This window comes from Rhinoderma darwinii, chromosome 8, assembly GCF_050947455.1.
Source record: "Rhinoderma darwinii isolate aRhiDar2 chromosome 8, aRhiDar2.hap1, whole genome shotgun sequence".
Lineage (NCBI taxonomy): Eukaryota > Metazoa > Chordata > Amphibia > Anura > Rhinodermatidae > Rhinoderma > Rhinoderma darwinii.
Window position 1 is genome coordinate 115,099,146 of NC_134694.1, and position 15,110 is coordinate 115,114,255.

At 38.5% G+C, this 15,110-nt stretch overlaps 1 protein-coding gene across 1 annotated transcript in view; it reads right to left on the reverse strand.

The window, feature by feature from the left end:
* Window positions 1-15,110, reverse strand: part of COL11A2 (collagen type XI alpha 2 chain) — a 116,310-nt gene that overhangs the window by 37,859 nt on the left and 63,341 nt on the right. Inside the window, exons 5-19 of the mRNA XM_075836511.1 lie at window positions 13,914-14,045; window positions 10,244-10,357; window positions 8,161-8,370; window positions 7,212-7,358; window positions 6,742-6,930; window positions 5,794-5,853; window positions 4,461-4,502; window positions 3,969-4,031; window positions 3,803-3,877; window positions 3,404-3,490; window positions 3,263-3,319; window positions 2,570-2,623; window positions 580-633; window positions 348-401; window positions 210-263 (exon numbers count right to left, since the gene is read on the reverse strand). Of these exons, the coding sequence (XP_075692626.1) occupies window positions 210-263; window positions 348-401; window positions 580-633; window positions 2,570-2,623; window positions 3,263-3,319; window positions 3,404-3,490; window positions 3,803-3,877; window positions 3,969-4,031; window positions 4,461-4,502; window positions 5,794-5,853; window positions 6,742-6,930; window positions 7,212-7,358; window positions 8,161-8,370; window positions 10,244-10,357; window positions 13,914-14,045 (1,392 nt within the window). The remainder of the gene's footprint in view (window positions 1-209; window positions 264-347; window positions 402-579; window positions 634-2,569; window positions 2,624-3,262; window positions 3,320-3,403; window positions 3,491-3,802; window positions 3,878-3,968; window positions 4,032-4,460; window positions 4,503-5,793; window positions 5,854-6,741; window positions 6,931-7,211; window positions 7,359-8,160; window positions 8,371-10,243; window positions 10,358-13,913; window positions 14,046-15,110) is intronic.

Consider the following 15,110-nt stretch of genomic DNA (forward strand, 5'->3'; position numbering starts at 1 on the left):
TAAGTGGTAATGAGATTATACAGAAACGCACATGTGAATCATTGATAATAAACTACTGTAAATATAAGTGACCACATTGCACTAGGAGCACCTACTGTATGTGAGGGCATTTGTTATGTTTGTTGTGTGGAAGTAACCATACTAAACAACTTAATAAGTATCATACCTGTAATATAAACAATTATGATATAAAAACGAATTTAACTTACCCGATGACCTTTTTCTCCCGGCAATCCAGGCAGCCCATCAAAGCCACGTTCACCCTGACGCAAAAACAGAGATCATTAAGATATTGGGTAGTAGAAGCAGAGAGATGGCATGACTAGGGTCAAAAATGAAATATATACCTTAGTGCCAAATTCACCAGGCAGACCACGAGCTCCGTCAGCACCGGAACGACCCTAAGACAAAGATAATATATCAGAAAACGAGTACAGGACTGTTACGACTGATACCCTGCTTGAGGTTTCATATATTTAAGTTGCAGTTCTGAGATCTCACTCGTTCCCACACAGTGGTCTGACTGTATTCTGTATGGCTCCATGCTCTCCGTTTAAAAGCAAAGAGATTTGTCCTTACCCGTCTTCCTGCTTTTCCTGGAGGTCCGAAAAGCCCCTGTGGTCCTCTTTGGCCCTAGAAAAGTTGCGAAAACTGTGTTACATTGATAATATAAAAAAATGAACATGTGGTTTTACCGTTGATACCCAAGTAGTAATAAAAATCAAACTAAAAAGACAATATTGAAATAGGAGTCATGTGTTCAGCTACGCTTTATCCTGCAAATATTAACAAACTGAAAATGAGCAATCGAAATTCATGTTTTAAAAGTAGAAGGTTATTTGTGAAGCGGACGGCCGGTATATACGTATTGGTATTAATAGTAGCGCAGTTTTACATGATATATTCTTCGCCTCTCCATCCCTTTTTTTTTTAGGGATTGCAAATGTCTAGCCACGACCCTAATCCATGAAATTATGAAAAATCAAGAATAATAGATGATTATTTGTGGCACGATCCTGTGTCTTTCATAAAAGAAAGTCATATTTACTTCACTAAAACTATTTGCAATGGATACATTTTAAGGTTAGACCAATGTGTTTTTCACTAGAATATTCCTTGTCGCTAGGGGAATATTCTATACTTGTCATTGGGGTTTACAGAAGCTGGACCTCCGTTGATCAATGGACTTCCATTTGAAAAAGGATTGTCTTCGTGAGACAACCCTATAACAAAATGAAGCCAAGTGAACGCCATGGGTGCGGCTTCTCTAAAGCTGGCCATATACACTTTTGATATTTAGCCAATAGCTATTCCTCCCAACTCCACCATAAACATGCTGTTGGCTTGGCTGAGCTAATTTCAATGGGGAGAGGAGAATAAGCCGTGGCCAGAACCCTCTGACACCGACTTATCTCCAGCGAGAACAAAGAATCAGGCATGTCTAAATCCAACATGCCTGATTCTTCTTTCCTCGAACTTCTGCCATTGGGGAAGAGTAAAGAGACTTCCATATACATTAGATAGTTGACTATTTCCACTCAAATAAGTGGGTTTGGCTGAGGTTTATCTGATGTGTATGGTCAGCTTATCCTCCAGTAATATGGCATGTGGTCAGACATTCATGCAGCATCACGTAGCATTATCTAGTATTCAAATGAAAGGCTGCCCATGTAATATGCTTGATGGGCTGAGTCCGCCAAAGCGGGAGCTAGCTCATAGCTGGGGGTCCCAAGCCATTGACATCCCTCTATGACATCCATATGCTCTACTAGGGAAGGAGACAAACTTTTTACATTTGTAGCATAAGAGAAAACATCTTTCGCCACTAAATTTTAGTATGGGCAGGTTTAAGGCAATATGTAGCCAGCCGAAAAATAATAAGGCAACTTCTGAACAGTGAGTTGCTGATACATCATTGTAAACCTTCAATGTGATAAACATGTCAAGAACCATCAATAAGGCTCTTTTTGTTTTGTTCTCAAACAGTTATTTTACACTTATATTATTTTATAATCCACAAACCAGTGCATCCACATATTTCTCTAAATCATTATAATTATCTCAACCTTTTCTTCCCATGCTTTATTCCTATACTTTTTTGATAGAGGGGTCTCCCAAAAATAAGATGATCACATGGTCCCAGGGGTGGGACCCACAGTAATCCGATGTAATCTGCAGGGAAACCAGGCATCAAGTGTTCCATTCCCCTGCAGCGCCACCAGAGGGGAAATGCAGCATTACATGGTGCCCATTGAAATCAATGAACTTTCCATGTAATTAATGGATGTGTTGGGTCCTCCAGAGAGAGAGATGCTTTTTGTGGCCGCCCTTCTCTCCGGCTAATTGATGGAGATTTCAAATAAGAGTATCCTCTCTCCTAATTCAGAATTTCCTAATAGTTTTTCTAAACCAGACAATGCCTTTAATAATATATTTTATATTATCTACTTCCCGTAACTTACAGGTACCTACATTGATGCTCAACTCACATGTAACAAAAAGATAAATTAATCTTATTTGTTCGATGTAAGGATATTACAAAACAACGTGTCTGTGCTTACTTAATTACCTGAGGACCTAAATCTCCTTGTTCCCCCTTTAATCCAGGACTTCCTGGTGGTCCCTGGAAGAAAAAAATAAAATTTAACTCATACAAAGGTACAGCACAGAAACATCATTATTATTTACTGAAATTCTTGTTACAAATACTTGTGGATCATGATATAGAAATGTTTAAATTTCAGGTTTTGCGACCCATGAGTTTTAGATCTCTGTTTAGGACGAGGTTTTAAATGAGGTTTGTTCAGGCCAAAAGGTTCAAACTAGGAGACTAGAGATACAGACTGAGAAAAAAAAAAAATCAGCCAATTGTTTACTTATTTTGAATTGAGCTTTACATTAATTTAACTTGAAATTCACATTTAACATTGAAATAAATGGTGTCTAGTCTTTCTTGGTCACCATGATAAGGATTTGTATGTGGTTCGTCACCTGTGCTGGTGAGACCAACCTAATTTACTATTATTCTCTTTCATTAGCATGTTCACACTTACATGCGGGTTCACTATCCATATCCCAGATAGTGGGTCAGTATTACCTCTTATATTTTGTTTCCATTTCTAATTAGTACTATTAACCTTGAATCAGTCAAGCTCTGGAATGTTTGCCAGCCGAGAGATATAATGCCCATTTGGGTTTGGCAATTTTAATATGTAAAGTAGAATTCTACACATGTAACCACATATTCCATGTCACTACTTACCAAAGGTCCAGATCGTCCAGTATAACCCATTGGTCCAGCACCTCCACGCAAAGCCAACTGCATTAACAATATTCAATGAGTAAATGACAAAAGACGACTTTACTAGTTTACAAATTCATTCTTGAGATGGATAAGACTTACCCTGGCCTGCTGTAAAATGGCGGCTGCTTGAGCTTCTTGTGCAGCAACTACTGGCCCCTTGTCACCACCACTGGCTCCAAACCGGAACTGCGGGGGGAGAATGGCAAAAAAGTTAGACACTATGACATATTTTGGTAACAGAGAATTTTATTTTGCTATTTCTTTTCAAGCTCTAGTAAAATGTTGGTATTCCTTGCACATTGCACTAGTGAATGATAAAACTTCAAGCTGTTGGAAAAATAACGTTTTACAAAAATATTGCAAATAAGACATATTAAGCCATTATGTACTTTACACCTTTGCTGCCGTTATCAATTGAAATGGATAGCATGCTCTATAGATTCCCAAGATTAAAATAACAGATGTGTCAACCCTCTAGATCCATTGATGAAAACTTACAGGAAGCATAACGGAGCTGCCGGGCTGTCCTGGCAATCCGTTGGCTCCCGCGAGACCAGCTCTGCCTGGGGGACCCTAAAATATAAAAAAAAAAAACGTCTACATAGTGTAAGATATAAGAAATGCAAAAAAAGTATTTGCAATCCCTCTCCGGTAATCGTCGTACCCTCTCTCCAGGGTCACCAACAGGTCCAGGATGGCCAAATGTTCCAGGAGGACCGGGCTGACCCTATTAAAGAAATAAAAAGAAGAGTGATAAAACTGTGAAGATCTGACATACAATGAACATCAGTAAGTTAAAATTTATTTACTAGACCTTGGACAACCCATAAAAGATTCTATGAAGTGTAATTTATGACGTGACTAGATATCTATGTCCACAAGTAGAGGAGGAGCATTAATGCTGTTTTTTCTGTCTGTGAAACATTTATATGTTTTCTGTTTTATCATTTTTCTGTGGTTTTTATAGTCATAGCAATAAAAACATTAACTTTTTGTGTAATCATCCTTGGTGGTCATCTTTTCTGTAGGTAGATGTTGCACATTGCACAGATATATCCCTTGTGTGTTGTAAAAAACCTCTTTGCTTTTGCACTTACAACAATCAATATAATAATGGCATTGGAATAATACATAGGAATATAAGTATTATACATACCGCAGGTCCTTCTGGCCCCGTTGGACCTTCCACCAACATACCCTGAGAAAGAAAATACAGGAATATCAGGGTCATATCATTATCAATAATTCACCACGATTATTTCACCATTCAAACAGGTAAATTTCATAAACATTGAAGAACATTAGAGAAATATTCTCTCTACTTAATATGATGGAGAAACAATGATACAATCTATACTTCGTGTAATTAAATGTCTTCTATTCTTATTAGCTAATAATATTCTCTAATATTAATGGTCTAAATCCTAATCTCGAAAGAAAATCTTGACCCAACATTCTTATCAATCTGTCAAAAGGTAATACCATGTAACTACAAAAGTTACCACCTCCATTTTTTTAAAATATCTTATTATTGCTGATCATGGACGGGATGAGGGAAAGGCACAGTAAGTAGCCGCCAAGGGCACCACTGGGGAAACACAATTCATGGGCTTAAAAATTGTTTTCTCTGTCTTGAAATTTCTTTGTACAACCAACTGGAAGATGTGGTCAAAATGCTGACAATGCTGCAGATGCGCTGGGGATGGGACAACATCCTATGTGTGTATATATATATCTATATGCGAACCCCACTACAGATATATGGTAGCGTGGCAAGCTCACTCTGCATTGAGAACTGTACATGCGTTGGGATGTTGGGGAAGGGTAATAGGGAGAATTTATTTTTAAAAAAGAATACTAGGGTTTGGTGGGGAAGGGGGTGACCGGCGGCACCATAAGACATTGCCCGCCTCTGCTGCTGACAAGCTAACATTCTGGATTATGCTCTTTTACTAAATAAACAACTGACGAAAAATTGGTATTTTGTCAATCTGTGCTGTCAGGACTGTAGCTAGGGGGCAGACGGGACATGTACCCCAGGTGCAGGGTGCCGGGGAAGGTGCCAACAAACCTTGACCAGGGTATTTAGACACCGGATTAGAGCAGCGAACTGAATCTTGGCCCTGGGTGATGGAAAACCTAGTTACGCTTCTGTGTACTTATGGTAATAAAAGAGTTCCACCGCCTTGAGGCTAATTCCAAACCCAGAACCAAAATGTCTGCACTTCCTGTTACTGCAAAAATGTCCGCCACAACAATGCAGAAAAAGTAAATATCCCTGTAACACTTGCTACTGCTCAAGCTTCTGATTTACTGAAATATATAAATGGTTGTGTACTATGGACAGGAAAAGTGTTGAAAACTGGACAGGCATGAAATATTCTTCACTATGGGGTATTAGCCTTGTGTCCAGGGGTGCAACCTGAAGCTTCTAGTCTTAGATACAATATCTGTAGCAAGTGTCTAATGTGCTCCCTGAATGTACTTACCGACTCCAAGTGAGCTGGATTACCCTTTTCTCCCTTTATCCCACGGGGACCGCTGATAGCCTGTGGGTAGCACACATATAACCACAAAGACACAGTTATTTAGTATCACTCAGACTACAAAGCCCTCTCCTCCTGGTTTCCCCTGTGCACTTAATGTTATTATATACCTGACATATACCAATGCTAAAACATCTAAACATGTGCTGTATCTTTCCAAATAATTGTTTTATTAATGAGGAATATTATATTCATACAATCTAAATAAGTAAGAAAATGTAATATTAACATTTTTCTTACCATAATATAATTTTAAAGCAAATCAGTATATTGACCATGATATGCAGATAACAGAGCTCATATGTGAAGGTTTTACATATGATATCACTGCATATAGTGACCCAATAATGTACACACTTCTATCATATCATAAAATTCCTGGGCATGTTGGGAATTCTATGATGCCAATAGCAAGAGTCAGAAAGAATCCTGTAGACGTCTTTCGTCACCATTGGATTACTTTGATTCTGACCGCACATATTAGAACATGATGTCACCGCGACATCATAATCCGTCTGAGCGATAAGGATAAGCAGAAAGAAAGCAAATAAGGACATCAGAGAGGAGTTAAGACTGAAGAAAACCTTTACACATATCCAGAAGGTGAAGAAGACAAATATGACATGATAAAAGTGGTCAACGTTGTCGAATGTTTCCAGATAGTCACACGAAGGATTGAAGACTAATAAGCAGGATAAGTATCAGTGACTGGACAATGGGGGGGACACAGACGAACACGACAAAGGAATCAAGACGCAAGGAGTAACATGACAAACGAACACCAGAAGGACCAGAGAGGGAAGGAAGAATTTTAACTTGTGCTCAGAGTCTCATAAAAAAAACATTGTAGGATGTTCTCAAGTGAAATTGACTTGGTTATGTGAGACTTACACCTCCACTCTCAGGGGTCTCTGCAGAGAGGACTGGACCCAGGTGTGTACTCTCCGACCCCTCATGATAATCCTTGTACACATACTCATAGTCCAGCCCGACTGTTGGATTTTCCTCCTCTCCAGTCACATATTCCTCTATGAAGGAATCACTACCCTTGACATCTGTAGAAGGAGCATGTTCCTTTTCCTTTTGGAGGGTCAAATAAGGTAAGAATATAGATAAGGAAAGGAATAATTGGAGGAAAAAGTGAAATAAAAGAAGAACCAAAGCATTGTATGAGGGTTGAATTTGGATTAAAAGTAGGGAGGGAATGTGGAAAAATCCCATTGGCTGGGTATGGGCGGTCAAAAGCTTAAAAATATTTTTCGTCAAATAGCTCATTCTGTAAGTTAATGGTCCAGGACTCTATAAAAAGGCATTTGATGTTGTAAAATCCATCACTGTCTGATAGAAGAGCCAGTGGTTACCTGTAGAATGGGTGTAACTTCTTGAGTGGGTTCTTCCTCCCAAACCTCATAAACATCCTCCTCATTTGGTGATACAGTATAATCTGGGCTCTGTTCTAGCAAGGTGGGCTCGGGGGTCATGACAGGTTCAGTGGTCTGGGCCGGGTCCTTTATAACCATTGCAAGTAAGGAATTGAAAGATAGGAAAATAGCAAAGTATGAAGAACCAGCAAGAAAGGAGAGAGAGAAAGTGGAGTTTGGTGGAAACAAGTTGAAATAAGTGAAGGTCAAGTGATTGTAGATCGAGGGATAGAAGGGGGAAAAAAATAAAATGGCAAGCATTAGTTTGTTATCCATTTACTCCTCTCACTTGAGGAGAACAAAGTCTCTTCCCCATCATACTGTAGATTTACTCAGATGAGTCATTACGAGCCCACTGTGACAAGTGTGCACTGAGCAGAAGGTAATGAATCCCATCGTAAATCTTCTCAGATGATGTCCCCCCATCCATCACGGGGGAGTGGGATTCATTTCATTCATTTATTCAATGTAACAAAACAGTTACACAAATAGCAAACAAGAGAGCCCTGAAGGTGCAGAACACCCCAACGGTAACTCGTAAATGTTCATATTTATTATATTTATTACTTCTGCGCTAGGTTTGTGCCCGTTTGTATACTCTACAATGCTGCTATAAATTAGAGGCAGGGAGCAATTGTTCTGCTTATTATCAGAGGTCTCTTGTTTTGCAAAGACAACAATGAATGAGCCCAAAGCTTGGAGCAGTAAGCACAGAATGGAATAACACAAGTAAAACACGATGCAAAAGGAGGACAAACAAATATCGACATCTCCATGTAGAATGCCCATATCCCCTGAAAGAAAGGATCATGGGATAACTGTGGGGGAAGCGGGTGTCATGTATGTCAGATCACGCCCCTGGGATCTGCATACTTTGTTTTTGCTCTACCTGCTGGTAACCATTTCCCACGTTCTTCTTCTTGGCGCCGGCAATTTTTTTCTTGGGCTGTGCTTTGCCCACAGAATTTTTCACTGGGGTGTTTCGCTTGGCGGGGGCCTTGCCTGCAACACCATTTTTCACTTTGCCGGTACTCTTTGCAGGAGGAGGCACCTTTGACTTCGACTTGGCAGGTGGCTTGTGATTTTTGGCTTTGTTTTTCTGCCAGTGGCCATGGCAGGTAAAACGGGGAGGAGGGCATGGGGTTTTCAGGGCAGATAGTGACAATGAAGAACACGTGGGACACAGACAAAAAATTGATTGGAAAAAAAGAGAGAGAAAGAAACATGAATAAAACATGTGATGAACAGACGACGGTCAATGGATGCAGGAACTAGGTGTCGCCCAGCAAGGAAAGGTAAGGGGAGTACTCTGTTCCATCCAGACTTTTTATAAAAAGAACTGTCCCAGCATCAAATCAGTGGAGGGCGCAATGTTCTGCATGTTCTCCACTACTGCTCTACCACTGCTGCTTCTACATACACAATCATGAATTCTGCCGCCTCAAGCAAGAAATAAACTTTACATAAGGAAAACTAGAGCTAACGTGTAAAAACACAGCAGCAAAGTCCGAGCTCAAGTTACTTACAAAACAACTGATCCAATTGTATTGTCTAGGAGTTCGTGACACTGGGACTGTTTAGGAGTTCTGGGATTTCGGCATATGGAATCCCATTATCCACAACAGGAAAGAATTAATTTATTAAAATATATAAAACCCACAAGACAAGACTGAAGTAAGTAAGTAAAGTGAGCCCAAAATAATTTTCATAAAAAGCAAAATGAAAGAAAAGTTGGATGCATGCCACCGAACACAACGGGGTCAAAAATAAAGAAAAAACACAAAAAGACAAAAATAACGACATAATACACATGATGAATGTAACAACAGTTAATTGAGAAATGGTACAAAAGTTATTGTGCACGAACAAGGAGAATGTTGGACAATGGTAAACATACACGTGCAGGAATAGACCAGGACAAGACAAAGAAATCGTATGAAAATAATTGCAATTCTATATAATAATTAATTTGAAAAAAAATAACAAAATAAAATGAAGGATTAAATAAAAGATACTTGGGTTTTCCAGTGTAATTATTGACTGTCAAACTCTCTAAAAAATTATAAGAAAAAAAAAAGTTATTAAAGTGCAGCTAAACGTTCGCCAAACTTCTGACATGTCATAGTGACATATCAGAAGTTTGTATTGGTGGGGATCCGAGCGCTGAGACCCCACCAATCGCTAGAACGAAGCAGCTGAAGTGTTCGTGTGAGCGCTCATCTGCTTCGTGTCTGTTCGGCTTTTTCCGGAAATAAATGTATCGGTGTACGGACTCAATACAAAGTCTATGATCCCGCACTCCGATACATTGGCTTTCCAAAAAGCCGAACAGAAACGAAGCAGCTGAGTGCTAGCGATTGGTGGGGGGTCTCAGTGCTCGGACCCTCACCAATCCAAAGTTCTGACATGTCTCTATGACATGTCAGACGTTTGTCGAATGTTTAGCTACACTGTAAGTCCCAATTGTTTGTAGTCCCAGAAGCAGAGATGGCAAAGAACGGCCGCCCCTGTTATTACACAAGGCGTATCCTTCAAGGAGATATTTTATTTAAAACACAGGACAATACAAAAAATAAAAATGTACTTGGGCACAAAAGACGGGACAATACAAATATTAATGACTGGACAAAGAACAAGGACAAGACTCATGTAGTGACGGGGAAATGTGGACACAAAACAGAATAGATTACACATATAACGTTCTAAACTGAGCAAAATAATAACATAAAAATAGACAAATCTGCTGCTACCGACTCCAGAGAGAGGACAGAAATTGCTCCTTGATCAGCTCCTAATTTATTAATTGTCTTTCTCTATTTCACTCTTGTTTTGCCGATTATCAGATGGAACATCTCTGTAATCCTGACCCACGTTCCTGGCTGGGCAGCCCCCAGTTATACACTTATACATGCTAGATGGGATGACGTGACACATGACACCAGGATGTACAGACTGACACACCCACGGGTTACCTGCTCAATGGCACCCCCTTCAGGGGCACTTGCAGTAGGTGGGGCAGGCGTCCCTTCCTCCTTATTGTCATAATAGTACGGATATTCATAATACTCCACCTCTTCCTCTGCATACTACATGTGGCGGGAGGAGGGAGAGGGTAGTAAGCAAAGGAAATAGATAAGAGAGAGTCCATTCTGGAACTGTTAATAGAGATTGAGAAGTGCTGCAAGGCGGTGCGGAGACCATGTCTGATCATGTTTATCTGTTTAACCTTTATTAGACTTTAATGATCAATACATCTGAAATAATCATCTCAATAAATAAAAGTCTTTGAAATACAACAACACAACTAAATTTGATTCAGCTTTTCAGCACCTTCCTGAAGTTCTGTTTCATTGTAGAAGACACGTTCTCGCCCTCATTCCACCACTGATGTTAGTAAGATCAACGGGGATCTCATCTAACTCAATCTCTTAAGACAGATAATATACCATGAGTAATATTGAAAGGAGTAGACAAGATAAAGGTGAGAGGTGGAAGGCAGGGAACAGTAGGATAGTATCATGTCTATCTATCTATCTAACTATCTATCTATCTATCTATCTATCTATCTATCTATCTATCTATCTATCTATCTATCTATCTATCTATCTATCTATCTATCTATCTATCTATCATCTATCTATCTATCTATCTATCTATCTATCTATCTATCTCATATCTATCTATCTATCTATCTATCTATCTATCTATCTATCTATCTATCTATCTATCTATCTATCTATCTATCTCATATCTATCTATCTATCTATCTATCTATCTATCTATCTATCTATCTATCTATCTATCTATCTATCTCATATCTATCTATCTATCTATCTATCTCATATCTATCTATCTATCTATCTCATATCTATCTATCTATCTATCTATCTATCTATCTATCTACCTATCTATCTGGGTGTATGTGCAGCGTAGGTTCCCACCTTATAGAGGTCGCCTTGTCGTGGCAGGTGGGCTCACACAATTTGATCAAAATGTGCACTAAGAACCTCCCTATTGTAAATAGATTTAGCAGTAATGCATATTTATTTATATTTAGTGGCATTAGTGTTCGCAGAGTGCTGTATCTATCTATCTATCTATCTATCTATCTATCTATCTATCTATCTATCTATCTATCTATCTACCGTCATATCTATCATCTATCTAGCCCATATCTATCTATCTATCTATCTATCTATCTATCTATCTCATATCTATCTATCTATCTATCTATCTATCTATCTATCTATCTATCTATCTATCTATCTATCTATCTATCTATCTATCTAATATCTATCTATCTATCTATCTATCTATCTATCTATCTATCTATCTATCTATCTATCTATCTATCTAATATCTATCTATCTATCTATCTATCTATCTATCTATCTATCTATCTATCTATCTATCTATCTATCTATCTATCTATCTCTCTCATATCTATCTATCTATCTATCTATCTATCTATCTATCTATCTATCTATCTATCTATCTATCTATCTATCTATCTATCTAATATCTATCTATCTATCTATCTATCTATCTAATATCTATCTATCTATCTATCTATCTATCTATCTAATATCTATCTATCTATCTATCTCATATCTATCTATCTATCTATCTATCTATCTATCTATCTATCTATCTATCTATCTATCTATCTATCTATCTATCTATCTAATGTCTATCTATCTATCTATCTATCTATCTATCTCATATCTATCTATCTATCTATCTATCTATCTATCTATCTATCTATCTATCTATCTATCTATCTATCTATCTATCTATCTATCTATCTGTCTATCATGTGTCAACAGTAGGTTCCATATAATGACCAAAAGCCATGAAGGGCTTGTAAGATCATTAATCCCCAGGTTCTATCTATCTATCTATCTATCTATCTATCTATCTATCTATCTATCTATCTATCTATCTATCTATCTATCTAATATCTATCTATCTATCTATCTAATATCTATCTATCTATCTATCTCATATCTATCTATCTATCTATCTATCTATCTATCTATCTATCTATCTATCTATCTATCTAATGTCTATCTATCTAATATCTATCTATCTATCTATCTATCTATCTATCTATCTATCTATCTATCTATCTATCTATCTATCTAATATCTATCTATCTATCTATCTATCTATCTATCTATCTATCTATCTATCTATCTAATATCTATCTATCTATCTATCTCATATCTATCTATCTATCTATCTATCTATCTATCTATCTATCTATCTATCTATCTATCTATCTATCTATCTATCTATCTATCTATCTATCTATCTATCTATCTATCTAATGTCTATCTATCTATCTATCTATCTATCTCATATCTATCTATCTATCTATCTATCTATCTATCTATCTATCTATCTATCTATCTATCTATCTATCTATCTATCTATCTGTCTATCATGTGTCAACAGTAGGTTCCATATAATGACCAAAAGCCATGAAGGGCTTGTAAGATCATTAATCCCCAGGTTCTCACTTTCTCTTCGAGTTGTCCACATAAATGACTGCACCAGGTTCTGCTTCAGTCCAACAGGTTGTAGAGAATACATTGATAAATTTAAGTTGTCAGAACATAGATTGACAACATGTAGAAAAGAAGACAGCACGGCACTCACCATTTGAAAAAGGTTTCTATTTATTCCTAAATTGAGGCAGGCAACAGGGGATTGAAAGACAAATAGTGCCGACCGTTTCACGTCTTTCAGACGCTTTTATCAAGGCATGCCTTCTTTTCTACATGTTGTCATTTGCTGAATCTAACTTCAACACGCACTGAGCACCTCCAGATAAAGGCTGTCGAACCACAGGTCCCAGCGAGCTAAAGCACAGACCCTGTGACACCGCAAGCTAAGGCAGTGCCAACCATTTTTACTTCTACACGTTGCACAGTATAAGAACATAGATTGAACCATTGACCGTAATAAAATGAAATATGAGACATGATCCACAGAGATTGGCGGCCAATTATAACCCTGCACAAGTCCTCACTCTGGGCATTTCTGTCAATGTGTGGACGTGTGAACAATTGTTGGAGCAAAAGATACAAATGACTATAACTTATTCTGCACTTTAGTTAGTGGTATCCACTGCTCAGCACAAATAATGATACAGAGCCCCCAGCAAGCGGACGCAGAATGGAAACCCTGAGGTGGCCAAACACATTGAATAACCATTGGCCGAACAATCATTTGGCCTACAGTCTTTTCTCCCGACTCCCCCTTATACGGGCACACAGTCGAGTTTATTTCAATGGGGAGAGGGGAATAAGGTATCCGGCAGCGGCTCATCTCCAGTGGGAACAATAGTTCAGGCATGTTGAAATCCAACAAGCTTGAGCCTTCTTTACCCCAACATCTGCCATTGCCCCCTTACACATTAGATCGTCGTCCGATCCCGCTGAAATTCACGGGTTTAGATGAGTTTCGTCTAATGTGTATGGGCACCTTATGTGAGGTTTTTCCTTTTGAAAGAATCTTTTTTTTTTTGTAAAATACGCAGCTATTTATGGACAGCAGAGAGACAGAGGGTACAGGACCTATACTGGGTCCCTTAAGAAAGTGGGGGGAACGACCTGGAATTCCAAGCTCCATACTTACATCTTGCCTTGTGTTAGGGTCCTGGGCTTGAGGACTGTTGACCAGAGCAGAGTCGCAGTCCGGACTGTAGTGTTCACAGTAGTCATAAGCTGCCTGAGCATTATTAGCTATAAGTAGTTGTTGAATATCACCCTAAGGAGGAAAAAGAACATATAATTAACCCCTACAGGACTACACCAGTTGTATATGACCTCAAGCAATGAAAAATCAGCACATTACTTTTTTGGGTATTTATTTCCACATAGTTGCTCTTTAGACTGTTTTTGTTAGAGGCTGTGTACACCTTTTGAAACGTTTTATAAATACTTTATAAATACTTTTTATTAAAAATTATTTTTACTTTTTGAGATACAAAAAGTAACCTTTGTATCCTGTATACAGAGCAGCTCTATCTAGCGCTGAGACCTGAATCCGTCAGGTCAGCGGGAATGACGGGTCCAGTGCCAGCGGGCCCTGCGTCTCTGATACGCAAGACTGAGCTGTATTCTACCACATCTAAATGATGAACTTAGATGTGATCAGTAGCAGCTCGATCCTGCATGTAAGAGACACACAGGACCCGCTGTCACTGAACCCGTCAGTCCCGCGGACCTGACGGATACAGGTTTCAGTGCAGGATACAGCTGCTCTGTATACAGGATACAAAGCAGTTGCAACCCAAAAAATAAAAATAATTTTTAATAAAAAGCATTTAGAAAGTTGCACCAAACACAATAATAAAAAAAACTAAACTTTTCAAAGGTGTACATAGTCTTTAAATTTAAACTAAGCAAGAACAGAAAAATCTGTGTTCAGACTGAGCGGGGTTTCTCGTGCCCACCAGAGGACATTATTTTGAGGACCACCCTCCTTCTAGACAGAACATGTGCACGATCATTTATAATATATTATTTTATAATCTTTGTTGTTATCATTACACAGGTTCATCAATAGGTCTAATAGTTTATTTGTGAGTAATCCCATAGGATATAGACCCTAGCGGCAGGTGATTGGCTTCTAACATATCCAAATGGGGTTGGAGGCATTTGGTTTGATTTGCAAATAATATGTGAATGTCCCGGAGCTATAGAAAAAGAAAAAGTATCAACGTGCACCCCCAGCAGGTCGCCAGTTATAAATCTCAATGTATCTGCTCCATCTGCGGAGGGCCGCGCAGTAGAGCATTACTGGCTGCTGGTGTCGCTACAATGAACTAAC